This window comes from Panthera pardus, unplaced genomic scaffold (assembly GCF_024362965.1).
Source record: "Panthera pardus isolate Hobbes unplaced genomic scaffold, ASM2436296v1 HiC_scaffold_15, whole genome shotgun sequence".
In the NCBI taxonomy this organism is placed as follows: domain Eukaryota; kingdom Metazoa; phylum Chordata; class Mammalia; order Carnivora; family Felidae; genus Panthera; species Panthera pardus.
The window spans coordinates 88,065,822-88,092,061 of NW_026526710.1; the positions used below are offsets into that span (position 1 = coordinate 88,065,822).

Below are 26,240 nucleotides of genomic sequence, written 5' to 3' on the forward strand. Positions count from 1 at the left end.
GCGAGTGTGTGCGTGTGCGTGGGCACGCGACTGTGTGTCTGGGCACACCCTCCTGCACTGAGCGCCTCTGTCTCCAGGACGTCCCACGGGTGGTGGCCGGCGTCTCTCGCACGGAAGTTGTGACGTCACGTGGACGGGGCAGCCTGGCCCTCCACGCGCTGGCGGCCTTGACCACGCGGTCTCCTTCCTCCTGGCCCTCAGCATGCTGGCGGGGGGCGCGTGCGCCTCCCGAGCCGTCCTCGTTGGAGGGCCCTCTTCCGAGAGCCCCGAGCTTGCAAGCACCGTGCCGTAATTAAGTGCAGTGACCGTCACTTAACGAGTCTTCTATCCGCATGGTTCCGGTCGATGGTTCACTGCTGATTTCAACTACTGTTTGCTCCTCAGGGTTAACAGATTCACAGGGTTGGATCCCATTTTCAATCTTAAATTTGACGTTCCGAGTGCTTGTGTTGGAGATCCCGGGTCCGTTGAGGGTGACGGCGTTCGCGTCCCTAGAACAGGTCTCGCGACGCCCTGGGTGGAGCTGTTGACCTGCTCCTGACAGACAGCAGGACGTCTGGCGCCAGGCCGTCTGCTCGTTCCCGAGCCGTTGGGCGTCCCAGGGGTGGCACAGCCCGTCACCCCGCGTGGAGGACGATCCACTTTGCACAGGGACACCTGCAGCCTCCAGCGAATGAAGCCTTTGCTCAGACTGCTGCCCGAAGCCGGGGAAGTGGCCTTTGTACCTTCTCGTGGCAGCTGACGAGTGTGCACCACTCGCGGGTGCCTCCGATTCCAGACAGAGCGGTGACGGGTGCAGACGGGAGCGAGCCAGGGCCTTTGATCGTCCGATGCTGTCTTGCTGGCCAGTGCCTGGTCCACCGAAGAGTCCGTGAAAATTACAACAGGCAGCCGCCTGCGTCGCCCCAGAGGCCGCGGCTGCGCCTGGAGAGCCGCGAAGACCAACGTGAAAGACGCACACACAGTCGGCCGGAGCCAGCATGGGGACTGCGGGAGGTTCTGAAGGCCTCCTTCCCTGCTGGACGCCCGTCCCCTGTGGAAGCTCTGTCCCCCTCTGGACACCCCATTCTCCTCTGGATACCACCTCCCCCGCTGGACGCCCCCTCCCCCTCTGGACACCCCTCTGGACATCCCGTTCCCCTGTGGACATCCCATCCCCTCTGGACACCCCCTCCCCCTCTGGACGCCCAGGGACACTCCCGGGGACGCTCTCCATCTGTTGGTCGGTGTTTGCTGCCTGTGCCTGGTCCCTGAGGGCACCTCTTCTGCCCCCATCATCAGGGCCTGTGCTGCCGGGCAGGTCCTCGGGGTGGGTGAGGTGACCTCATGGTGGCTGTGTCACAGGGCGGAGGTGGAGCCTGGGCAGTGCCGCGGGTGCCCTCAGGCCCGCCCTGCCCACGTCCCCTCCTCATGCACCTTGTCTGCCCTGACCAGGTGCTCTGGCACACTCACCGAGCGTGCGGCTCTCACGTCGTGCCCCGTGGGCGGGACGGCGAGGACGTGTGTCTGCCGTGAGCTGTCCTTCCGGGAGCTTCTCGGAGAACCGGCGGCCCCGGCCCCCCTGCACATTTGGAAGGACTGGTGGCATTTCTGTGCGCCGGTCACTCGCGTCCGCGGGCTATAATGTGCGGTCGGGACAGGTTGTTCAAGAAGCAGGACCCCAGCCTGCAGGCTGCGGGGCCTGAATTCCTCGGGAAAGGCCTCGGCCCGGGTGTCAGGTGGCACCAGCCGCACACGGTCCTTACAGCAGATGCTGGGCGGAGTGTAGACGGTGCTCACAAGCTGCCAGGGAGGAGGGTGCCAGGGTGCGGGAGTGACTTAGCACTCAGCACCCGGCGTTCCCATTGTCTGTCACGGAGCGGAGGGGGCGGGGGCGCGGAACGACTTAGCACTCAGCACCCGGCATTCCCATCGTCTGTCACGGAGTGGAGGGGGCGGGGGCGCGGAACGACTTAGCACTCAGCACCCGGCGTTCCCATCGTCTGTCACGGAGTGGAGGGGGCGGGGGCGCGGAACGACTTAGCACTCAGCACCCGGCGTTCCCACCGTCTGTCACGGAGCGGGGTGGGGGGGGGGTGGGCGGGGATGCGGACCGACTTAGCACCGAGCACCTTTCCGTTTGAATCAGCCTTTGCTTATAAAAATCTAACCGGTTCTGAGCAGTCTGCGTGCAGGGTGCTTGACGGGGGACCTTGTTCTGTCGCCAGCTACACGGCTACTTGGAGAACGAGCCGCTCACGCTACAGCTGTTCATCGGGACCGCTGACGACCGCCTGCTGAGACCCCACGCCTTCTACCAGGTGCATCGGATCACGGGCAAGACCGTGTCCACCACCAGTCACGAGGCCATCCTGTCCAACACCAAAGTCCTGGAGATCCCGCTGCTGCCGGAGAACAACATGAGAGCCATGTGAGCTGCGCCCGCGGGGCTGGGGTGCTGGGGGCGGCTCGGGGGTGTGGCCTGCGTGCCCTTCCCTGCTCTGCATCTCTGCGCTCGGCTTAACACCTGGGCAAACCCCAAACACTTGTGGCGGTGGATTTGCTCCAGGGCGCCGGGCGCCGCGGGCCTTGCACTTGGACGGTTCGGTCCCCCGCCGTCAGTGTGCCCTCGTGCCTGATTCTCCTCCTGAGCGCGACGCCCGTTCATGCCTGAACACGGCCACCACCAAGGTGCACGGGCCAAGGGGCAAAGTCAGGCCTGCTCGCTAGTTCCGAGGGACTGACCCGTAAACTGAGGACTGACCTCCTGCGGGAGTAGGGCCTCCGTTCACAGCCTCCCGTCCTCCTCCTGCCCGCATGTGGCTCCTAGGGTCTCGCGCGGACGGTGGGCCTCTCGAGGGCAGGGTGGGACGCCCTGGGCCTTGCCCCGGGGACCGAAAGACGGTCTGACCCTTGTTTCCGGCAGCGTGGACTGCGCCGGGATCCTGAAGCTCAGAAACTCGGACATCGAGCTGCGCAAAGGGGAGACAGACATCGGGAGAAAGAACACCAGGGTGAGGCTGGTCTTCCGGGTCCACATCCCGCAGCCCAACGGCCGGACGCTGTCCCTGCAAGTGGCCTCGAACCCCATCGAGTGCTGTGAGTAGCGGAGCTGCCCCCGTGCCACGCGCCCTCCCGTCTGTGACCTCGCACAGACTTTTCCCATCAAGTGTGTCCGTACCGATGTGCAGCCGCTCTGCTCCCCGCCTCTCGTGGGTCGTCCCCCGAGGCCCTGACCTCTCTGGCATTCAGGTTCACGGGCTCTGCCCACCCCCCTCCTCGCACCCACGGGGATCACAGAGAGGAGAGTTTGTCCTGAACCCCTGAGATGGGTGCTCTCGCCCCATTCGAGCAAATCCCTAGTGTTTCAGAAACCTGGACGGTGGGGTTGGGGCATCTGGTCCACTGGGCTGAGCAAACCTGTTTCTCAGCCCTTGTATGACAAGCCCATCTTCCCCGGCAGCTCGTGGCTTTCCCTCGTCTTGTCTTCTAGCCTTGGGCCTGAGTCCTCTGCTGCTGCGGGGGCTCGGCCGCGGCAAGGGGTCCGGGTCCTCCGGCAGATGAGGTCGTCGGTGGGTGCCCCACGAACGCCTGTCCTCAGCACGGCTTCTTTCCTGGGCCTGGGGGTGGGTCACCAGGAAGCATTCTGTAGGCCTGCCACAGCCACTGGCCGCTGCCGGAACGTCACCTTTCCAGGGCCCCTCTTCTCTCACCCGGTCGTGGCTGTCGCAGGACACTCACCTGTGTCCCTGGCTCACCTGCCCGCCCGTCTCAGTGGGGGTGTCTGTGTTTGGCTCCCTCGCCTCAGCCCCCGGGGACCCCGTCCCCCTGATGGCCGTCTCATGACCCCTGTGTGGAGCCCCACGGACACCTGTCCCCACGCCTTGGCGTGGCCTGTGGGTTAGCTGCAGGCGGCTCTACGTGTCTGAAGTGTGGCCTCCTCCCTCGGGCCCACTGGTTGGGTGAGAATGCATAGTGGCCAGGGAAGTGGCCACTATTTCTGCCCGGAACAGCCTCGGTGCCCCCACCGCCCCGCGTCCTGTGCTTTCCAGACGGCCTGACTCCCCGCGCTCAATGCCTTGCTGCCTGGCCTTGTCCCAGCAGACCCCGGCCTCTCTTGTCCGCCACTCCTGGCTGTGACAGGGCCTCCACCGTGAGACCCCACTCCTCCGTTCGTGCTGGGCCCGCGCCCCCACGGCACCCAGGGTGGGGTCTCGTGGCTCCCAGCTTCCAAAGCCCACACCCCGTTCCCACCATGACAGGGTGTCCCGAGGGGGGGTTCCTTACCCGGGGCGGTGTGTCCTATCCAAGCAGAGGCCGGGGTCACCCTGGGGAGCCGGCACGTTCACCGCACGGAGGCGTGCACTCAGACTGCACGTGTGCCCGCGCACCACTGAAGTCGCGATCTTGGCGCACACACGAGCTGATGCGCCTTCGCCCTTGTGTGTGTGTCATCAAGCAGACCTGCCCCGGAGCAGCAGCCGTGGGGGCGACCAGCTGTCGCGTGCGGTCGCCCTGTGCTCCGAGTGCGTGACGCCCCCGCACCAAACCCCAAGGAGCCCGCGGGAAGGGCCCGTTCCTGACCAGCCGGCCGACCCTGGGGCGCCCTCCCGGGGCTGTGGCACGAGGTGGGGCCGGGGCTCCAGCTCATTCCCCCTGTTGTGACCCCGCGCAGCCCAGCGGTCGGCCCAGGAGCTGCCCCTCGTGGAGAAGCAGAGCGCGGCCAGCTGCCCCGTCCTCGGTGGGAAGAAGATGGTCCTGTCCGGCCATAACTTTCTGCAAGACTCCAAGGTCATTTTCGTGGAGAAAGCACCAGGTATCTCCTCTATAACAGACTGTCTGCGTGTTTCCCGCTTTTGCCGCCGGGGTGGGGGGTGGCTCCCGGGGGCGGAGCGGGGCCGCTCTGGGGTCTCCACGCCGCACAGCAGGAGCAGATCACCGAGCTCTGGGTCAAGGCCTGTCCTTAACGCGGCCCACATCAGCGGGTGTGGGGCCACCCCTGCTCGCTGGCCGTGGCGGCCCCTTGCCCTCGGCCTGGCCCGGTACACACGTCTGCTTCCTGGCTCCGGGTGGCTGCTGCTCAGGCCGTCTCGGGAGGCGCTGTTCTGCCCTGTGTAGATGATGGCTTCTCGTGTCAGAATCGCCGCCTTGGGAGGTGAGCGTCCTGATGCCCAGTGGCCGCGGCGGCCGTGGGACCCGCACTTGGCTCGGCGGCCTCCCCCCACCCCCGTGGCGTCCTTCAGGCCCCAGAGATGCAGAGGCGGGTGCTGCTGTGGGCTCCTAGCCATGGTGTGGTGTGTGTGTGTGTGTGTGTAGACTGCTGGGTGGCAGGTGTAGACCTCCGTGTGCAGAGCGGAGCCCAGGTGTGCGGCAGGGCGGATGCAGGTGTGTGCACGCCCGCCCCGCCCCAGGAGAGGCCTCTGGGCACTCATGAGAGTAAAGCAAGGGAGGGGGGGGGCAGGTGACAGTGCGTGTGGCCGGTCCCTCCGGAAGCTCTGGGCAGCTGTGGTTTGGAGGCCGGTCCCCATTGAGCTGGCCAGGCAAGTGCCCCCCACGGTGCTGCCACCGCTGGGCTGCAGGGGGCCGCGCCCCCGCTCAGCGTTTTCCGGAGAGCATGGCTGCAGGACCCACGCTGATGCCGAATCCACAGCGGTGCCCGGTGTCCACAACGGGGTCTTGATTTTGCGCAGGAGGCTTAAGTGCCTCCATCAAAACGGGCCGGCAGGTCCTGTATGCTCAGCTTGTGCCCGTGTAATCACGCACGTGATTGGAAAATGTTGTGAATTATGGAGAAAATCGGACCAAATGTGGTGATGATGATGAGAATTTGCATCGCTGGACACTGTTTTTCGGAGGAGGCTAATTTTGAAATGATTTAACCTTTTGAGCTTAAACACACGAACAAGTACGCGTGGGGGAGGGTCGCCAGGCGCCGTGCGGCGACTTGGCCTGAGTCACTGCTTTTCTGGCTGCTGCACAAGTCCACGCGGCTTTCTTCCTCCTTCCTGAACAGTCGTCACCTTGGCGCCACGGTGGGACCTTCGGGCGCCTCCTGGGTGCTCCCCGCCTGGTGGGCACCGTGTGGCTTCTTTGGCGGGGCGGGATTCACCTCCCGCCCGTCCTGATCAGCCCCTGCGTGCGTGTCCACTCCAGGGCCTCACGTGCCACGTGGAGGCTGGCTGCGTGGGGCCCTCCCCCTCCCCCTCCCGTGGCAGCCGGCGAGGCGTGGGTGTGGGTGGTGACGTGGTCACAGCTCGTGGCCACCATCGGCAGGTGTAAACACTGCTTTCACGTCTGGACGCTGTCGGTGGCTGCGTGTTCGTATTTAAGAAGATGGTTTGCGTGTTCACGCGTGTATGTGAAAGTCATGTTTTCAAAAGAGAATGTTCTTTCACCTTTGACTCCAGGCACAGGTGGCCCTCGTGCCACTCCTAACGCATCCTGACGCCCTCTGCAGCCGTAACTGGGCTTTTCTTGGTTGATTTTTTGGAGATACCGCTAAAGCCAATTTAGGTTAGGGCCGAGCTGTTCTCTAGGTTTCCGACGAGGTCACTGCCCTGTTGTGAAGTTCAGTCCCTAAACCACCAAGGCCAGAATGTGAGCGGAGAGACCTTGTTGTGGGAGTCCTGAACGCGGGCCCTGTTTTCCCAGCTGCTGGGGTGTCTCCGGGGCGCCCCCCGCCCCCGCACCAGCAACCCAGACCTTTCTGAGGGTTTCACGGGGCAGTTCCTGCCTGGAGGGCCAGCCACAGCGGCTATGCCTCCATGAGAGAAGGGGGTTGGAGAAGGGTCTCGTGGCACCTGTGGCCAGAGCAGCAGTCAGTGCACGGGAGCCAGGAGTCCCGGTAGGCGGCTCTGGGCCTCCGGTGGGCGTCAGCGGGTCCCTCGGGGCGGCCCAGGCAGGATGAGGGGCTGCAGGGACATCAGGATGTGTCACACAGGACGTGACAGCACAGAGCTCTGGCTGTGTACGTGATGGTGCTTTCCAGAAGAGCCCTGTAGTTTTTTTTTGGGGGGGGGGGCCCTTTACTGTGTTTTGCAAAAGGTCCCGGGGTTAGAAGAGCCTTTCCTTTGAGGACTGGGGTCAGTGGCTGTGGCTTGCACGTGAGACGGTGCTGCTGAGCGTGTGGAAACCTGAATGCACTTACCCAGCGGGGCCGAGAGTCCAGTGCTGGGTGCCTGCATCGAGGGCTTGCCTGCGGACATCGTGGACATCCCTGTGCGGGAGTGAAACGCTGACCGGCCCTCCCCCCACATCCCTGGCAGCGAAGATCTCTGCAGCTGCCCTCAGCGGTGCGGATCAAGCATGTATTTGTACACGCGTGTGAACGTTTGAATCAGCCCAGGGGACCCTCTCATGTTCCACACGTGTGAAGACGTCGCGTGGAACGTGAACTCGCTCTGCTCTGGAGGCAGGGCTGAGGTGCCAGAGCCGAACGTGTCACTGGTTTGGATGTGCCAGATCACGTCCCTGACACCGGGGCTGCAGGTGGCTCCGAGCGGGCTCCTGCCTGTTCCGTGGTGATTCCTGAAAACCGCAAACAGAGCCTGTTTCGGCTTCTTGGCCGCACAGCAGACCTCACCCAGACTTAGAGGCTTCAAGAACAAGCCCTTCCTTTGCTGGCAGTTGTGTGGACTGGTCTCAGCCCGTGGCCTCTCCCGTGGCCCCCGTGAGCTGGCAGGTCGGCTGTGTTCTGTCTGCACGGTCTCGGGGCCCTGCCTGGCGTCCTCAGCTGCTGCCACGCCCACACGTGGGGGCCTCTGAGGTGTAAACGTGGAAGCCAGTTCATCGGGCCACGGTGTGAGCGCCCTTCAACGCTGGATCGCTCCCTCGAAACCTCTTCGTGGGGCGCTCAGACGCCCCCCCACCACAAGGCCCCAAGCCCCAGGTGGCTCTGCTGTTCTCTCCCATCAGCGGCTCCTCCTGAGCTGAGCCGCCGACCAGTGGGCACTCTGAGAGGCGGCACGCATCCCACACGTGCTCCCGGCTGGGGGATGGGCAGAGGGGCTCTTGATGGGTGCACCCGGTGGACTGGATGGTCCGTGGGGGCGGCAGCCGCCCCCACGCCCCTTCCGGGCCCCTCCAGCAGTGGGCAGGGAAGGCGCTCAGCGGGCGGTGAGCCTGAATCCCCGGGCCCCGCCCCCGGCTGCACCTACACACGCCCCTTTGTGATCCTCACCAACCTGCTTCTGAACACCCCTAATCCTGGTGCTGTCGTGAACAAAGTCCTTTCGGGGGTCCGGGTTCAAGGTGAAAAGGCTTGTGGGAGGGAGGGGGCTGCGGGGTCAGCACACCTCCCTCCCACGGGTTGGAGATGTGCCCGTTTGCTTCAGAAGTAGGAAAATGGCCACTTTGCTGTAAGAGGCTTCTTTGGGCGCATCCTGGGGGCTGAGTGTGGAGGGGGAAGTGTGGGCCCCTGAGCTGTCCATCCTGGGCCTGTGTGTGTGTGTGTGCATGTGGCACGGCTCACTCCTCACCTGTGCCTCCCGGATGCTCTCAGACCATCGGCACAGACGATTTCGTGTTCACGGGCGAGGCTTCAGGCCGTGGCCCAGAGCAGCGGAAATCTCACCTCCCAGCAGAGGGGGTGTGGGGGCCTTAGGTGATGTTTCTTGTTAAGTATGCACCCGGTCGCAGCACAGGCCTGGACTCCAGCGGCCAGTTTAGGAGTGGTGTGTGCAGGGTGTCTGTGTCAGGGCGTGTGTGAGCAGGTGTGCGTGTGTCAGCGTGTGTGAGTGAGCAGGTGTGTGTCAGGGTGTGTGTGAGCAGGTGTGTGTGTCAGTGTGGGTGAGCCCGTGTGTGTCAGAACGTGTGTGAGCCCATGTGTATGTGAGCAGGTGTGTGTGTGTCAGCGTGTGTGTGTGAGCAGGTGTGTGTGCCAGTGTGAGTGAGCCCGTGTGTGTCAGGTCATGTGTGTGAGCAGGTGTGTGTGTGTCAGCGTGTGTGAGTGAGCAGGTGTGCGTCAGGGTGTGTGTGAGCAGGTGTGTGTGTCAGCGTGTGAGTGAGCAGGTGTGTGTCAGCGTGTGTGAGTGAGCAAGTGTGCGTCAGGGGGTGTGTGTGTGAGGTGTGTGTGTCAGTGTGTGTGAGCCCGTGTGTGTCAGAATGTGAGTGAGCCCGTGTGTGTCAGGGCATGTGTGTGAGCAGGTGTGCGTGTGTCAGCGTGTGTGAGTGAGCAGGTGTGTGTCAGGGCATGTGTGTGAGCAGGTGTGCGTGGGTCAGCATGTGTGAGTGAGCAGGTGTGTGTCAGGGTGCGTGTGAGCAGGTGTGTGTGTCAGCGTGTGTGAGTGAGCAGGTGTGTGTCAGGGTGCGTGTGTGAGCAGGTGTGTCAGTGTGTGTGAGCCCGTGTGTGTCAGAACATGTGTGAGTGAGCCCGTGTGTGTCAGGGTGTGTGTGTGTGAGCAGGTGTGTGTATGTCAGTGTGTGTGAGCGAGCAGGTGTGTGTCAGGGTGTGTGTGAGCAGGTGTGTGTGTCAGTGTGAGTGAGCCCGTGTATGTCAGGGCATGTGTGTGAGCAGGTGTGTGTGTGTTAGCGTGTGTAAGTGAGCAGGTGTGTGTGTCAGCATGTGTGAGTGAGCAAGTGTGCACCGGGGTGTGTGTGTGTGAGGTGTGTGTGTGTGTGTGTGTGAGCTCGTGTGTGTCAGAGCGTGTGTCCGTGAGCAGGTGTGTGTTTCAGTGTGTGTGAGCCCGTGTGTGTCAGAATGTGAGCCCGTGTGTGTCAGGGCATGTGTGTGAGCAGGTGTGTGTGTGTCAGCGTGTGTGAGTGAGCAGGTGTGTGTCAGGGTGCGTGTGTGAGCAGGTGTGTATGTCAGTGTGTGTGAGCCCGTGTGTGTCAGGGCATGTTTGTGAGCAGGCGTGCGTGTGTCAGGGTGTGTGTGAGTTCACGTATGTGGTCTGTGGGTGTGGGTGTGAGGGGGGGCGTGTGTATGTGACGAGCCTCCTGTTGTCCTGGGGTGTGGCCGCCCCCTCCCCCCCCCGACCGCACAGCGTGGCAGTGACAGTGTCGGGAGCCCCAGGTGCCCACCGCTGGGCAGAGCCTGCAAGGTCGTGTTCCGCTCCCTCTGGTGGTGGCGGCCATGCCTCCTCCTCTGCCCTGCGCTGTGGCCATGGCTGCGGGGCTTCTGGTCCCACTAGCTTGGTGTGTTGGTTCTGAAGCGTTTCCGGAAATTTCCCAGGTACGGACGCCTCCAGCTGGCGGTGCGGCTCGCATGCCCGCAGGTCATGACTTGGCGAGAAAGAAAAGGGTCTCCTGGCGTGGATGTGGGAGGGACGGGAGGACGGCCGTCCACACGGACAGCCACTGCCACCTTGCTCCCCTGTGTCAGCGTGCCGAGGGGGTGATGCCAGGCAAGTGTTCTCGGGCAGCCTCTGCGGTGAGAGTCCCGCGGGCCCGGGGGCCCACGCGGGCACCGGTGTCCCCGCACAGCGTCACCTGTGACCGTTCCCAGGGCTGGCGGTTCTGGAAGCCGCCCGTCTCCGCTGAGCAGAAGGAAAGCGGCAAACCGGAGCGCCGTGCCACGAAGGGTTTTTCCTTACGCCGCGGCCTTGGACTTGAGTGCTGGCCCCACGGTTACACTGAGACGTTTTGAGTGGTCTCAGGAGGAGCCCAGCCGGAGAGGAAAGTCAGCTGGGAGCGTGGCCGGTGCCACAGGACAGCCGGTCCCAGACTCACTCTTCTCCTGGCTCAGCTTCCCTCTGCTGATGTCCCGGGATGCGACCTGATGCCCGTGGGGAGACACAGCTGCAGCCCAGCCTGGCGGGCCTTCCATTCTCCTGCAGGGCTGTCCCTGTGGGGTCCCGCCATGGTCTCTGGGGTCCACACCCCAGGGATAGGGGCGGCCGGTGGAGGCTCGGTGTGACCTCCGTGCCTTCCCCAGTCCTTCCTGGGGCCTGGTGACCCCAGCACTGGAGGGCCCGTCCGCAGGCCCCCACGGGGCTCCCCAAGCCAGACCAGAGGCCTTGCGTCCCTGCTGTGAGAAGGTTGTCACCGAAACTTCTTTTCTCTGGGCTGGTGACCAGTCTTTCCCTGAGGTCTGTGCCAAACCACGCCCAGCCCCACACCTCCGATTCGGCACCTCGGGGACATCCAGGACGTGGGCACACGTCCCTCTGAAGCGGGGAGGGAGGCAACTGGAGGCACCTGGGGGGCCCTCAGTCTTGGTGGGAAGGGGAAGGGCACGGGAGGGGGCAGGTGTCGAGGGCGAAGCTGGACGGAGAGGGACCGGCTGCCTCTGCTTCCTCCGAAGGCCGCCTTGGAGCGTGCCGCACGCAGCCCTTGCACGACTTCTGTCTTGCGTTTGCTTTGTTGAGGTACAGCTCACAGAGCACACAGCTCAGCCACTTAAAGTTCAGTGGCTTGTGGTGTGTTCAGAGCCAGGCAGCCATCCTGCTAATTCCAGAAATTCCCCAAAGAGACTTTACCTGTTAGCCGTTAACCCCGTTCTCCCCAGCCCGGCCGCTTCGGAGCTGACTTCCGTCCCTGTGGCTCTGCCTGCTCTGGACGCCGCCCCGGAAGGACAGGGCCCTGCTGTGCGTAGCTCCTCGCGCCCACAAAGAGCACGCATCAGGACTCTGTCCCTTTTAAGGCTGGGTGGCTTCCTGTCTTGTGGATGGATGGCGTGCTTAGCCTCCTGCAGCGGCCGGACTCTGGGGTTGTGCCCACCTCTTGGCTCGTGTGCTCCAGTGACCGCCTGTGCACGCGTGGGCCCCCTTCCTGGGGCACGCGCCCAGGAATCCCACGTTCGGCCACGTGAGGAAAGCCCAGGCTGAGCCCCAGGCCGATGGGTGATTTCCTTCTCACTCTGGAGTCTTCTGCAGGAAGCAGACTGGTTGGAGCAGCTCTGGGGGCGCCCCAGGGTGTGAGGCCTGGAGGGGTTTGGGGGGGCTCGGGGGGGGGATGAAGACAAGCTGTGTGGGGACCCTCCCGCTGACCAGAACAACCCCGGAGCCCCCGCCCTGGCCGGCCCCGACTGCTCCGGGGTCAGGGTGCCGTCTCCCCCGTGGCGCCCACGGGAGTGCAGAGGGGCCTCCTGTTTGCGCCCCCGCTCGCTGCCTTTCCTGCCAGCCGGCAGCCCGGGGACAGGGCGCTGTGGTGCTGGTCCGCGCCTGTCTGGGCTGAGCCCGCTCCCAGAGCCGGCAGCCGGGCACGGGGGGGGGACGTGTGCGCGGCCAAGGGCCCCAGGGAACGAGGTCCCGCCACTCAGGTGCGGGGTCCTTCTGACGGGGGCTCCCTGCTGTTTCCATTCTGGCCGTCGGCCAACGCTGTGACTCGGTCGAAAGCCAGTCACGGGCGTCTGCGCCTCCTGCGTGCCGGGGACTCGAGCGTGCCTCCGGAAAGCAGCCGCTGCTCCCGCGGAGGCCGGGGACCTCCACGTGTGGCCCCGTCCTCCCCGAGCCGCCCCGGGAGGTGTGTGACTAAGAGCCGAGCTGTGGAAGCCTCAGGGCGGGTGTGGTGGGGAAGCCTTTCCGATGACTCACGCGGCAGGGAGTTCCCTAATGGTTTGGAACATTTTTCCTTCTGGGCTTGCGCACAGTTTCCCCGCTGAGGCCTGCGGAGCTCTTGATAAGGCCGCAGCTCCGTGCGGGGCCCGCCTACCCCATGGAGGCTGAGGCTGTGCTCAGCCAAGGAGGACGCCCTGAGGCCGGACGGCAGGGCCCCACGCTCCCAGTTCGGGGGGCGGGGGGGGGGGGGACGACACCGGCGACGGGGTCCTGCTGGCACCCTGCCCCGGGGAACCTGTCCGTGACGATCAGCCACGCTGAGTGGCCGCGATGCTGCCATCCTGACACACGAGTGGACGGCCACTCGTTTAGGGCCCTTAGTGGAAACAGAGGGACCACGGCGTGCTTGTCCCCATGGGCTGTGATTCACACAGACACGAAGGCTCAGGGAAAACGGGGCCAGAGCCCTGGGCCTTTGAGACCGCTGGTTCCCGCCCTGCGGGGTCTCCAGAAGCCCGGCTTTAACCAGTGTGTCCGGATGGGCCTATGCTCTGTTAGTGAGTGACTCTCGGGATCGATGTCTGGGAGAGCTGACACGCGGCGTGCACGGTGGACCGTGTGGCTCGCCGACCCCGGGCAGCCACTCTGACGGGGGGACCCTGCCCCTAGGCCCAGGAGGGGCTGGAGGAGGCCTCTGCCGGAGCGCTTTCTTGGCCGGCGGGCCCCACAGAGCCTTCCGTCAGTTTCCTTATTCGGATGAGCCTGCAAGGTGTTCACAGGGAGGCCGAGTCTGGTCTGACCCCTCCTAGAGGATGGATGGGGTGCTCGGCCCCCTTGTGGCCGTGTCCCTGGCCCGTCACGGGCCTCGACCTCCCTCCTGCCCCCTGTGTGCTCTCTGCGCCTCGACAGGAGGCCTGGACACACTTGAGAATTCCTCAGGGAAACTCGAGCCGTGGTTATCACCGACGGGCAGAGACTGGGCAGTGGCCAGGTTTGTCCCCGCTTGTGACTCCCACAGCTGTGTCCCTCTGAAGTTGTTTTAAGAGGCACAGGAACATAGGAGCTGTGCTTACGGGAAGAGTAATTTTGATTACCTTAAGCAAGCAGTGGGTGGGGACCCTGCCCACGGGGCCAAGGCCCGTCTGGCCTGCGCGGCCCGGACGAGCCTGCCCCGTCCCCGAGCTCGGCCCCTGGAGCCGCAGCCCTGGCTCACACAGCTCGGGACCTTCCGCCAGCTCAGGGACCGGGGTTCACAGAGATGCTTCCGCACCCGCGCCCTGGGCTCACGGGGCTCCAGAAAGTTAGCTGCTTTGTGGGTCTTGATGCCTTTAAGAACAGCAGAGTGTATTTTTAGTTTCCTGTTATGTTTTTCTGGAGGAGACGTGGATGCTGCTCCCTTGGGCCGCCGGTCTGCATTTTATCACCGAGTGGGTTCATCTGGTGGGTAATTTGTGCTGGGACTTCAGGCGTCCCGAGAGGCTGGTGTGGTCCTGGCACACAGACGCTGCTCCGGGCTCTGTGTGACTCACATTTCCTCCCTGTGTCTCCACCCTCCACCCCTGCCCGCCCGCACTGTGAGGCAGAAAAAGGAGATTTTGTCTACTTTATTGATAATTTCTGAATTGTAACGCACGTACATCTCTTCTTTGAAACCAGAATGGGAGCGGGAACTGCGTCCGGCTGTGACTGTTTGGGGACAGACTTCACAGGAGATGGGGAGGAGGGAGGTCTCAGCAGGAGACGGACAGCTGTTAATTCCCAGTAACCACCCAGCCGGGCCCCGTCGCGCTGGCCAGCCATCCAGGGGCTTCCAGAGGCCAAGAGCTTGGTTTGCAGTCGTTCCTGCCAGTGGGCTTCTGGAAGCTCCCTCCCTCCAGGCCCGGCCCACGGGACACCGAGCCCTTTCAAGGCCCATCGGGAGCCTTTCTACCTTGTTTTAAAAACACGCAAACGGCCACTGGGGCAAAGTTAGAAATGCCGTGCTCTGTGTTTCTGTATCCCGACGTGGCGAGAAGCGGTCACAGAAAGGGTTCTCTCGCTCAGCCAGCCGCAACTCTGAGCAGAGGCGGGATTGTGGCTCCCGGGCCCCGACTCGTTACTCAGAGAAACTCTGCTCCCAGAACGCACGCGGTAACCAGGTCTGCGCTTCCCGCCGCTGCACCTGGAGCTGGAGCCGGCGGGTCTGAGAGCCAGGACACCGCCCGGGTCCGGGTCTGGAGACCACGCGCCGTCTACCGGGTCACCGGCACGTCCCCTGTGTTTACGAGCCCTCCCGTGGCTGCCGCGGGGCCGGGGCGGCGAGCCTGTGGACGCGGGCAGGGTGGGTTTCGGGGCGCTCGCTGCCCGGGCGCAGAGCCCGGGGTCTTCGGGCTCCACGAGGCTCCTCGCCCCCCCGTGTGGGCCTAGCGCGTCCTCTCCGGTGGCAGCGCTCACGCGACGTCTTGCTCTCGCGCGTTAGCAGCCAGCACGGTGCGAGCAGACGGGGCTGTGGTCTCCGGGGCGGCCCGCGCCTGGTCGAGGCAAGGGGATTGGGGTGGTGTGCTGGACAGGGCACGCGGGTAACAGCCTTCGTTCTGCCCTTCTCTTCCAGACGGTCACCACATCTGGGAGGCTGAGGCAAAGACGGACAGAGGCCTGTGCAAGCCGGTGAGTAGGGCTTCCTGCGACACGAGCCGCTGGAAACACCGGGGTCAGGGTGCGGCACGCGCCAACGGCGTGAAGGGCTTCCTGACACCAGTGCTCTCAGGACCCAGACCAGTCTGGGGCGGCACAGCGGGATGCCCCGTAGGAGGGGACCCCGCCCGCACAGGGAAGCCTGGGACCCTCCTGCGCGGTAACTGCTCCTGGTCACGTGGCGGGCACTGTGGGCACGGGGCCTTCGCCACCCTCCTGCTGTCGTCGTCGCCAGGGGCCCGCACACAGTGCCGCCGCCGTCCGCCAGGAAGACCAGCTGTTCGGAGCCGCCGAGCGGGCGTCGCACCTGCCCGGGCTCGCCAGGCCGCGCAAAGCTCCAGCAGCGTCCTTGGCACGACCTCGTCTCCCGCCACTCGGTAGACTCTTGTTCTGAACGTGAACTGGCTGGATGTGAAGGCGGGTCTCCGTGCCGCTGATTCCATTTTGCCAATCAGCTGGTGCGCTTGCGGGCGCCGGAAGGTGGCGGGGCAGGTGCCCAGGCCTCCCTGGTGCCGCCGCGAGGATCCCGGGCCGCAGACGCCCGGCACACCCACACGCACCCACACCGCGTTTCTCGGCCTCCTTGGCTCTGTTCGCACGTGTCGGTGCCCACGTGGTTGTTGACGGGGGACATTTTCTGTCTGGGATCACGCAGCGGGTCCAGCTTTCTTACAGCTCGCGTTAGTGCGGCCCGTCTTCTCCATCCCCGAACTTTCGTCCGTGCCTTTGTGCTTAAAGTGGTTTCTCGCAGACCGCAGGTAGCTGGTCTTACTTTCTGTCCACTCAGACAGCCTGCTAATTGGCGTATCTAGGGCGTTAGTGTTCTGAATGATTGCAGACGCGGTGGGATTAACGTCTGCCACGGAGTGTGTGTGTGCACGTGCGTGTGTGTGTGTGTTCTCTGTGATCCTAGAAGAGCAACAGTCTTCAGGCTGACGCAAAACACACTGTGGCCGCAGGTGACTGTCTGAAAAAATTCAGAGTTCTTCCAAGCTCAGTAGCTCTTGCCCTGGCCACGGGCACAGGTGTGTGGGCACAGGTGCCACGGGCACAGGCGTGTGGCCCTTCTTCTGACAGTGGGGGGACGTGGGGTGTCCACCTGTTCAGAAATCGTGTCAGGACAGTAACTTGCTGCTGTCTTTGGGCTCCCGGAGGCCCTGGCTGTTGGAGCCGGGGGACGGGGAGCCTTGGGTGGAGGGGTTTGCCGAAGCCGTCAGGTAACTGATCTCTGCCCTGCTGCTGGTGGGACCTGAGTCACTACTGGCGATGCCTGTCCGCCGCGGAGGCGGCTCTTTGACGGCGGCTTGGTTACCGCAGGCCCGGCCCTGGGTCCTCACGGGTGGCTCCATCGGGACGAAGCATCTTTTCTTGAGACTTAAGCCTCCTTTCCCAAAGCTCTGATCCGTTTACCAGAAGCCTGTCCAAGTGGTGTCTTGTGGAAAAGATTCCTCCCTGGTCCCAGGGAAACTTGTGCTCAGGACCTGGCTCCCCTTCGTGCTGTCTGGGCCTGGTCCCGCGCTCGGGACCGCGCACAACGCGCACACGCACGCTCACGCACGTGCATGGGCTCCTTCTGGCCCCGGGGCATTTCTTGCTGCCTGAGGAGCCCTGAGCAAGCGCCGTGGGCTCCGGGCGCTGGGCTTCCAGAAGAGGGTCCCCCGGTGCAGCAGGCCCAGCAGCTGAAGTCCGCTCCAGACCACCACGGGCCTCGTGCGCACCTCCCCTGAGCAGGAAGAAGAGACCTGCAGAAATCCTGCAGCTTTCTCTATCGGGATCTTTCCTGCCACGTTTGTGGGAGGTTTCGTGTCACTGGGCTTTCTTTTGCACTTTGAACGGTTGCATGTTTTATTTATTTATTTATTTTTATTTATTTATTTATTTATTTATTTATTTATTTATTTTATAATGTAGTAATAGAGTCTTTTTAACGTTTATTTATTTTTGAGACAGAGAGAGACAGAGCATGAACAGGGGAGGGGCAGAGAAAGAGGGAGACACAGAATCTGAAACAGGCTGCAGGCTCTGAGCGGTCAGCACAGAGCCCGATGCGGGGCTCGAACTCATGGGCCGTGAGATCATGACCTGAGCTGAAGTCAGACGCTTAACCGACCGAGACACTCAGGCGCCCCGGTTGCATGTTTTAAAGGGAGCTTAGCAGTTGACAGCTGCGCGTTCCAAAAGAAACGTAACAGTACGTGCGAATGATGACGTACTTTATCTCTTAACTGAGGTTTAATTTTACATATTATTTCTAATGACAAAAGGGTATTTATTCGTTGCGGAAATTTGGAAAATACAAAAAATGAGAAAGAGAATAGAAGCACCTTGTGTAATTTCACCACTGCTGACGTGTGGGCGTGTGTCCTGCCAGGCTGTTCCTGGTGTGGGTGTGCGTGTATTCACACACGCGTGCCGTGGCTGTCATATTGAATGTGCCTTCTGCACGAAGCGGGATTGTGCTGCACACGCAGTCTATACACTAGCAGGAGCCCTCAGCGGGGTTTCTTGCTCCGTGGGGTTCTGCGTGCCACCTGTAATGCCTGGTGTTTCTGTGGTGACACGTGTCCTGTGGCTGCATATTCCCCCTTCACCGTGCTCCCGGGAGGACGGTGTCGTGCACGTCCTGTTCGGAGAGGTGAAGCGTATCAGCCTGTGCCCGCATCAGAACGCGACCCCCAGTTGCCTCCAACTTACAAAAACCAAACCCGCAAAGCCCAACTGCTGACGAGGGCCTCCCTGCCTGGCACGCCCGCCCCTGCCCCACGTGACCCGTCACGGAGACTCCCGCTGACGCCTCTTTGTAGTCGTCTCCTCGGCGTCAGCGAGACCTCTTCCTTGCTTGTCTTCTCTTCCGTGGACGCTAGACTCCACTGTTGCCTCCACAGTGGCTCGCCCCCGGTGGGCGCCAGCTGTGTGCGGAGGCCGGGTGGGAACCCAGACCTGTGCTCCCGAGCCAGGCTCCCGACCACGGGCCGCGCCGCCGCCCGAGCCACCTCCTGGCCAAGACGCGGCACTGACATCCCCCGTAACTGCAGTGCAGCCACCCTGCGCAGCACCCGTCCTCGGCACCATCGGCTGCACGTGCACAGGGTCACGTCTGCAAGGGGCCAGACGCTCAGGCTACTTGTTGCTTCTTCCAAATGGGATGCAGTTACTGAGACGACAAAACCACGTAGCCTGGAGGGAGCGTGGTCCCAGGGGAGGGGCCCAGAGCAGCTCTTGGCAGCAGGCTGCTTTGCCTCGGTTTCTTTATCTGTAACAGGAACAGGTTGGGCCCAAAGTTCTGTTCGGTTTCCTGTGTTAATATTCATACGATTCCGTTACTAACCTGATTCAATCAATTTTGCTATTAAGCTGGGTAACAAAACCCAATACGATGCATTTTTCTGATACGTTTTTTTTGCTTTTTAACTTAAATCATTCGACAAAAGCAATCGAAGAAACATTTTGGGTGTGAGATCCTGTCCCTCCCGTGAAATCAGGTACAGCATGAGCCCCGTGAGGATGTCGGCACTTTGGTGCACTGCTCGCTGTCAGCTGGGGCTCAGGCCCCCTGACCGCCAGCCCGCGTCTCCCACGATGCCGTGCTGCCTCATGTGCCTCGTTTTATACCCGCACTTGAAGGAGCGCAATTTTTGTGAAAATGTCGTCGGCTCGTATTTTAAGCCATGGGAAGGTACCAGTGCCCACCACAGCCCCCATCCCGATCTGTGCTTTCTTTCTGACTGTCCACACGCCCCTCAACCTGCTAGGGTCGAGCTCACCTGTTTGAGGGAGTCTGGGAGGCCATGACGGGCTTCGAGCCTTCGTCAGAGAACCTGTCCCCAGACACGTGTCTCCAGGAAGCCCGTCTCCTGGGTCTTCAGTGTGTTGCCTGAACAGGGGCTCACAGCTCCATCCGTGGGCCAAACGTGGAACTTTTCTCTAGTTTCCAAAGGCCACTGACCCCTTGGGTTAGGGCAGGCAGATACATCCGGGTGTTCCAAAGACCGAGTGGCTCCTCTCTCAGATTAGCACCAGCGGCTTGTCTCTGGGGCTGAGTCGGTGGATGTTAGCTGAAGCCCCCAGCCTGCCTCCCCCCACACGCTCCGCATCCACGGGCTGCCCGGGGGGGGGGGGGGGGTAGTGCTGGCAGGTTCGATCCGCCCAGACGTGCGCCCGCGCCCCAGGCAGACTCTCTGTGGGCAGCTTCTTCCAAGCAGCCCGCAGTCGGGAGCCGCTCGCCGTGGCCCCCACGCGGGCTGTTTACTGCAGGGTGCTTCGTGTTTGTGAGATGCTCACCGTCTCCCTCCTCTCTGCCGTTTGCTCGCCAGAATTCGTTGGTGGTCGAGATACCGCCTTTCCGCAATCCGAGAATAACGAGCCCCGTCCAAGTCAGTTTCTACGTCTGCAACGGGAAGAGGAAGAGGAGCCAGTATCAGCACTTGACCTACCTTCCTGCGAACGGTAACGCTGTCTTTCTAACCTTAAGCGCTGAGAATGAGCCCGCAGGGTGCTTTTCCTAAGAGACGCATAGATGCCAAGATGCTGTCGGGGTGAAGCGGTGTATGCGGAAGCTGCGTTATTGTCCTGTTGACAGGAACACGTCCTTGAGTCCTAAAAAAAAAAAAAAAAAGTGAAGCTTTCAGTGTATTTTCCTTTATTACTGCTGTGGGTGGGGGCTGCATATTGGGATAATGACGGGTCATTTTTGCTGGCCGCTTGCAAATAGAGAATGGCCCGAGGGGAGAAAAAGTGCAGCCCTTTTGCGCCCAAAGGCTGAGGTGGTCTAGGTGTGTGTTTAAGTCCTGTAGATGTGTAAGGTGGAAAACCAAATAGTTATCATTATTTGGCAGGTGCCTTTAGAAGTAAACCCGTGGCATTGAGCCTAAAGGCTGGTGCCTGATGTGGTCATTGACTAACATTAACGATTTCTGTGCTCGGGCTGAAACCCCCACCTCACATCTTTGGTCGCATAATTGCACCTTCCTGTGACTGTGAGGCTTTCAGGCCCAAGTACCTGTCACTCAACCAAAAACCACCCTCGTTGAGGTTGTGTGTTTACGCATTCTGAGGATACAGCCTTAGGACTTAGAAGACAGTTCACCTTTTCAGCTTTCTAAGGTGTTTCCTCAAAGAAAATACCAGCGTTTGCTTTTGCCCCCCGAATGTCGTCCCCAGAGCATCGCCTGATGCTCTGAGTGGTCCCAGCTGCGGTCATCCTGGATTTCATTGTGTTTTGTGTTAAGGTCATCAATGGCGGCAATCTTCTTGTATGGTAGCTTCTGTTCTAAAAGCTTAGGAGATTCGTGTGATTTAAGAGAGAAGTTATACACTAAAAACTATTGAAAAAGCAGCCATGTTGCTATCTTGGTGAAGTCAAGATTCTCTGAAGGTTTTCGTTTTCTCTGACTGTAACACATAATACCGAGTAGATGATAGAAAGCCCTAGAATATCCGTGTTGATATCAAACCGTTAGAATTAACCACTTTGGGGGCAAATGTTAGCCGTGCCTTTCAGGATTTGAATGATACGATCTTGTTGTGAAATTACGTCATGAGACTGCACACAACATAGCACCGTGTGCCCGTGAGCCGCTCACGCCAGGCCGGTCTGGTCTGTTCTCTTGCCTGCGACCCCGTCCTGGGTTATGTGGTCTGCTTCGTGCAACTCGGTGAATCCTATCTGTTCTTGGAATAAGGTGCAATATATCCTACAAAAGAAAATATTTAGTGGTTTTGTGAAAATGTAATGATTGTATGCTAATTAAACTTCAGGCGTGGTTGACCAAAAGTTGAACGTTTCAAAGAAAACCAGGCCTTTTAAGAAAAATTGCTTTTTAAAGTGGTTTAGAAAATCTCTAACGTTAGTGTTTCCTGCAGTCCCCGCTCCAAGTTCACGGTGCCCCGAGCAGTGTCAGGGGTGGAGGGGCCCCCGCCTGTGACCTGCACATCTTTCCTACGGGGGGCACGCTGAGCCCCCAGGGACATGTTACTAAGACAATGGGGTGCAGAGGGCAGTGTGTGGGCCATCCTGTCTCCCCGCCCTGCAGCGGGAATCACATCCTACAGCCTTATCCCACGGGGTCCTGACTGCGCTCCACCCCAGTGCCCCGGCGCCCCCCTCTCCCCCTGCCCCAGAGACCTCGCCGCCCCCCTCCCCACCCCCTCCATCCGCCAGGCGCCCCGCCGCCACGTGCCAGGCACCTCACACACGTACTCTGGACTCTGTTCCACTTGGACCTTCTCTCTGTAGCCGGTGCTCCACCCCAGACGTCGTCTGTCCCCTAGCGCAGGGGCCAGTGACTGTGGGCTGGGCGTACCTGCCATTCTGCTGGCCTGTCTGCCTCTCTCAGGCCTCCGTGACCCTCCACGCTTCTCTCCTTGAAATTTGCTTCCAGCCCCTCGGAGCCTGAGGCATCCTCGCTGTCGGCCCCTGGGAGCACCCGGCCCTGGCCCGGCTTCCTGGGGCGGCAGGCGTCTGCTGCCCTGTGGGGTTGGGATGAGGCCACGCGCCGCTAGGCTGTAAGCTCCCTGGAGCAGGACCCTCGGCCGGGATCTGACCTCGTGGCTGAATCGCGGGGTCTACCCTTACGTGGCTTTAAGAATAAATAAGTGAACGAATGAAAAACTGGAACTCGTGTGTCTGGTTTTCGGTTTGGTGTTTCTCCTGCCGTGCACTCCCCAGGCTCGCCCGGCCGTGAGCAGGACGCACAGACCCGCGCTCGGCACCTAGACAGCGCCCCCCACCCTGTCCCCCTGGGCTGAGTCTCCCACCTCACGGACCGCGACTGTCGACTCTGAGCCCAAAGATGCGTGCTGTGCTGTGTCGGCGAAAGCTTTGTAGCGGACGGGGCGTGCCGCACGGACTAGAAGACATCGGCCTGTTTGGGGCGGGCTCCCGTCTGAGGGCAAGCACAGCGGGGCCCTGGCTTCTGTGCATTCCGACGGCAGGTTCTTTCCAAGGTTATTAAATGTGCTGTTGAAACGGGCAAGGCTTTGGAAGTAAGTCCTCTTAAACTCTACCCGAAAAACTTATTTTCATGTTCAAATGTGTAAAATCAAGTGCCACTCTAGGGTTTCCGTCAAAATTAGCCATGGGTACGGGTGATGGTGTGGCCTCAGTTGTCCTCGTGGTGGGCTCTCAGACATGTGACCCCAAGGGACAGTGCCCCCGGGAGGCCACCCTCATGCGGAGAGGTGGGGACGCTCACTGCCCCCGTGTGGCCCCTGGCGGCGCAGGTGTTGGAAGCGAGGGGATCAGAGCGTTTGTTGCTCGGGGATGCGTACTCTGGTCACCTTCCCCGCTGCTGGGCTCAGCTCGCCGGTGACCTTCTGACAGCTGGACGGCAAGCGAGTTGACCGCGGCTCCCTGGGATGACGCCCTCCTCTCTTTCCGTCTGCACCACACGCGTCTGCGGGGCCTCCGGTCTCAGGGTCATTCCCAGCGGTCGACCTGGAAGAGGCCGTGAGGCATCACACGCAGGGCCTGCCGGGCTGCGATGGAGCGCGGGCCCCTCTCTGGGTGTTGGCCGTGGGTGTGACGGGGGGTGGGGGCGGGGGACGGAGTGCGCACCTGCCGCTCGTGCCCCGGGGCAGCACCTGAAGGCAGCCGTGAGAACATCCGGTGCGATCCTGGAAGACGCCGCAGAGCACACGGAGCCAGAGAGGTTTTCTCGTTTCCTGTGTGTCACTGTTCCTGTTAACTGTGCCTCCCGCAGCCCCTGCAAGGAGCGCGTCGGGCCCCTGGCTGGGCTGTGCGGGCCGTCAGCGCCCTGGTGCCCGCCTCGGGGCGGACTCTGCCGGGAGCAGGGGCACCTCTCACCGTTGGGCCAGCTCGTGTTAGGTGTGGAGAAGGACTTGACCCGTGGGCAGCGGCTCCTGAGATTGAGGGGAAGAAGAGCGTCCACGTCAGCGGTGACTCTGTGGGCTCATGTGCCCGACGGCTGCCCCAGTGCCTGGGACAGGCAGGGAGGGGGCAGGAGCTCAGGCAATAAGCATTTCTGCTTATGGCCTCAAACTTACATACCGAGGTCAGTGTGTCTTTAAGATGAGAAAATAAACGGTGACAAATTATCGAGTCTCGGAGAGTGCGTCTTTGTGTCTGAGATGTTTGTAGTCGGTTTCCCAGAAGGTGCCTGTGATGGCTCCTGGCCCCTGCTCACTGTCGCTTGTGGCTGAGCAGGTAGCGGTCCTGGAGTTCCCCCAGGATCAGTGGGGATGGCTTTGGGGACACACCGTTGTTGGAGGTCCCAGGCAGCCAGAGCCCCTTGCCCTGGGCCCTGCCTGTCCACCACCGGCAGACAGTAGAAGGTCACGGCCGGGGACCACTTGGCACGGGGCAGCTCCTCTAAACAGAGCGCTCTCGGGACGGGGGTAGGGGGAGCTCGGAGCCAGGTGGCGGGGCCGGGGCTCTGTGGGCCCGACGTCAGCAGCTGGAGGAGGAACCACGGGAGGAGCGGGGCTCACCGCTCGCCACGGACCTCGCGGTTACGGTAGTTGGTAGCCCCCACGAGATAGGGAGCGGAGGGACGCTACGCCTCCGCCCCGGCAGGTGCAGACAGGAGTGGATTCTCTGTGTTCCGTTTGCATCGTGTGGTCCGGAAATGAGAGTCCCCAGAGTCGAAGCTGCCGACGGGAGGAGCCGGCTGCGAGCGGCCTGCGGGCCCGAGGGCCAGGGCGGTCTCCCTCCTGTGGCCACCTGCAGACCCAGCTCTCCAGGGGCGGCCCCGTCTGCAGATGGAACCACGGACAGCGGCTTCCAGTCCCGTCAGCCCAGTGGCCTTGTCTTCACAGCAAGCTCTGGATCTGCCTTTTCCACTGAGCTTTGGGCCTCGTTGCTTTTCTGAGTCCTTCGCGTTCAAGTTTGGTCCCAAAGTAATTGCCTCCACGAAATCCTAAAGATGCTTAGTAGTGACTCAGCTGGGAGAAGCTTCACAGCCCCTCGGGCCCCCGGGCCCTTGTCGCAGCCCCCAGGGCTGGGTGGGAGGGCACCCTCTGACAGACTCCTCTGGGCCGGGCCTCACCGGGGCACCCACTCCCCACGTCCCCTCGTCCTGTGGGTAACAAGGAGGTGGGCTTGGTCCATGCAGAGCTCGCGGAGGCCGAGTTTCCTAGGGCACTGTGCCCCCCACTTCTTCTGAAGAGGGCTGCGAGGCATAAGCACGTGGTCCTCGACCCCTAGGCCCTGCCGGGCGAGCGTCCCCACCCCACCGGATAGGAGCTGGGGCGGAGCCCGGCAGGGCAGCCTGCCGCCGTCCACGGCGGGGTCCGCCAGGCTGAGACCTCACCCGAGCCCCGTGTGCGTGCGGCCGGAGCTTTGCCTCTCACGGAAGACCTTCGGGGCTCAGACAGAGCAGACTGCCACGTTTCTGACCCACGGGTATGGAGGGTCAGGTTGGCCCAGGTGGCAGAGGGGGTGTCCGTTCTGGGGACTCCTGCCCACCCTGGACTCCCTTCTCAAGGCAAAGCAAAGTCAGTGGTGCCCGTCCCATGACCCCAGGACACCCGGCTTCAGGCCCACTGTGGTCAGTGGCACAGCTGGTCCCCGTGGACATTGTGGAATGTTCTTCCCGAGTCAGCTGAGCCGTGTGATAACCACACCGCCGAGCGAGCACGTTGGGAGTGGGGCCCGTGCACGGTGCACGGCTGTGAGCACTTTGTGCGGGACGCTCTGCCGTCGCTTCTCGTCGGAGCCTCGCACAACCTGCGTGAGGCTGATTTTATTAGGTCCCCACGTTTACTGGCTCTCCTGCTATTCCAGCCAGAGACTGAGGGACCGGTGTTCTGATTTCTGCTTCCACATCTTCAGCCTGCCGTGTAGAGGTGAGGGGAGCTGGCTGTCCAGTGTAGCTGGGTCTTCCTTGCCCGCAGGAGCCAGGCCCTGGATGTCCTGGGTGGGGACCGTCCCCACCAGCCTGGGAGGAGCTGGAGAGGGATTTGGGAGCCATCCTCCAGGCTCAGGAAGGCCGGCCTCCTCCTTCCGTGGAGAGATTCGGTTTCCCGTATCACCTTCTGGACGCCGCGTCTACCAGTGCTCGTCCACGTGTCGCTGGCCCTGCCGTTGGGTGTCGGGTTCGGTCGTGAGAGGCCCCCAGGTGGCAGAAGCAGGGCTCAGGCGAAGGAGAAGCGGAGAAGCGTTTCCCTCCCAGGCGCCTGGCACCCCCCAGTCAGACACCCTGACCACCAGGTCAGACGGCACATGGACCCTGACGTGCTGGCCACAGGGAGAGGATTTGAACTTGCAACACACTGAGGGGTGGACTGTGGGACGGGGCGCCTGGGTCTGAACCTGTGCGAACGAGCACGAGTCCGGCCTGCTTAGGAAACGGGAGACCCACTCCACAGGGCGCGCGTCTGGGGGGACGCTGGGGGCCGGGGAGTGGGGGTGGCAGTGCCCAAGGCTCCTTCACAGAGTCCGTGCTGCCCACGGGGACCAAGCGGAGGGGGCGGGGCACGGGCCACCAAACACAGAAGGACCACGTGCTGTGGATGGGCGTCCTGTCCCTGGGAGCCTGGTCCCGCCAGCTGTGGGGGAGGCAGCCCCCTGGGCCCTGCCCAGAATCACGGCCGTGGGTGCAGCTGCTTGGGGGCAAACAGCAGGACCGTGGATCTCATTCCCTCCAAAGGCGGTTTTGGCCATTCCTGGATGAAAATGCTCGATGCGTCTCGTGGCGTGTGTGATCCAGTGTGCCTGGTCGGCAGCTCCCCACAGGTGGGGACCCAGAGGAGATGGGGGTTGGCGCCCCGTACGGGGTTCCGGCCCCATCTCTCAGCCTCGGTCCCCACCCGCAGGGCCGGTGTGATGCCACCTGGTCGGGATGGCCGTTGCTGCCTGGCTCCATGGAGCGTCCACAGCCCCGTGAGCCCAGAGAACCCTACCTGGCTGGCAATGTGGGAGGTTTGCCGTAGATGCTGGTTAAGCTGTGTGGAAAAGACAGGGTGGAGTCCCGAGTTGAAATGCCCTCCGTGTCCGTCATCGCGTGGCTCGCGGGTCGGGGTGCGTCAGCTGGCCCGCTGGTCCCCCGCCCCCGACCAGGCCCCATTCCTTCTGGGCTCCGGGTGTGGAAATGGTGCGTCCTGCCCCTTGGGGTGGGCCCTTCAGGTGGCTGCGGTTACTACTTTGCCTTTCTCATTATTTGGAAAAGTCATGCCCTGAAGTTATCATCGTGG

At 62.3% G+C, this 26,240-nt stretch overlaps 1 protein-coding gene across 6 annotated transcripts in view; it reads left to right on the forward strand.

The window, feature by feature from the left end:
- Positions 1-26,240, forward strand: part of NFATC1 (nuclear factor of activated T cells 1) — a 106,295-nt gene that overhangs the window by 42,515 nt on the left and 37,540 nt on the right. For 4 of the 6 annotated variants that reach the window (XM_019423609.2, XM_019423610.2, XM_019423617.2 and 1 more), the window contains exons 4-8: positions 2,208-2,410; positions 2,906-3,078; positions 4,655-4,795; positions 15,007-15,062; positions 19,403-19,535. In XM_019423609.2, the coding sequence (XP_019279154.1) occupies positions 2,208-2,410; positions 2,906-3,078; positions 4,655-4,795; positions 15,007-15,062; positions 19,403-19,535 (706 nt within the window). Of the gene's footprint in view, positions 1-2,207; positions 2,411-2,905; positions 3,079-4,654; positions 4,796-15,006; positions 15,063-19,402; positions 21,702-26,240 lie in introns of those variants that run through there. The other 2 variants (XM_019423613.2, XM_019423616.2) reach the window with 2 other exon arrangements.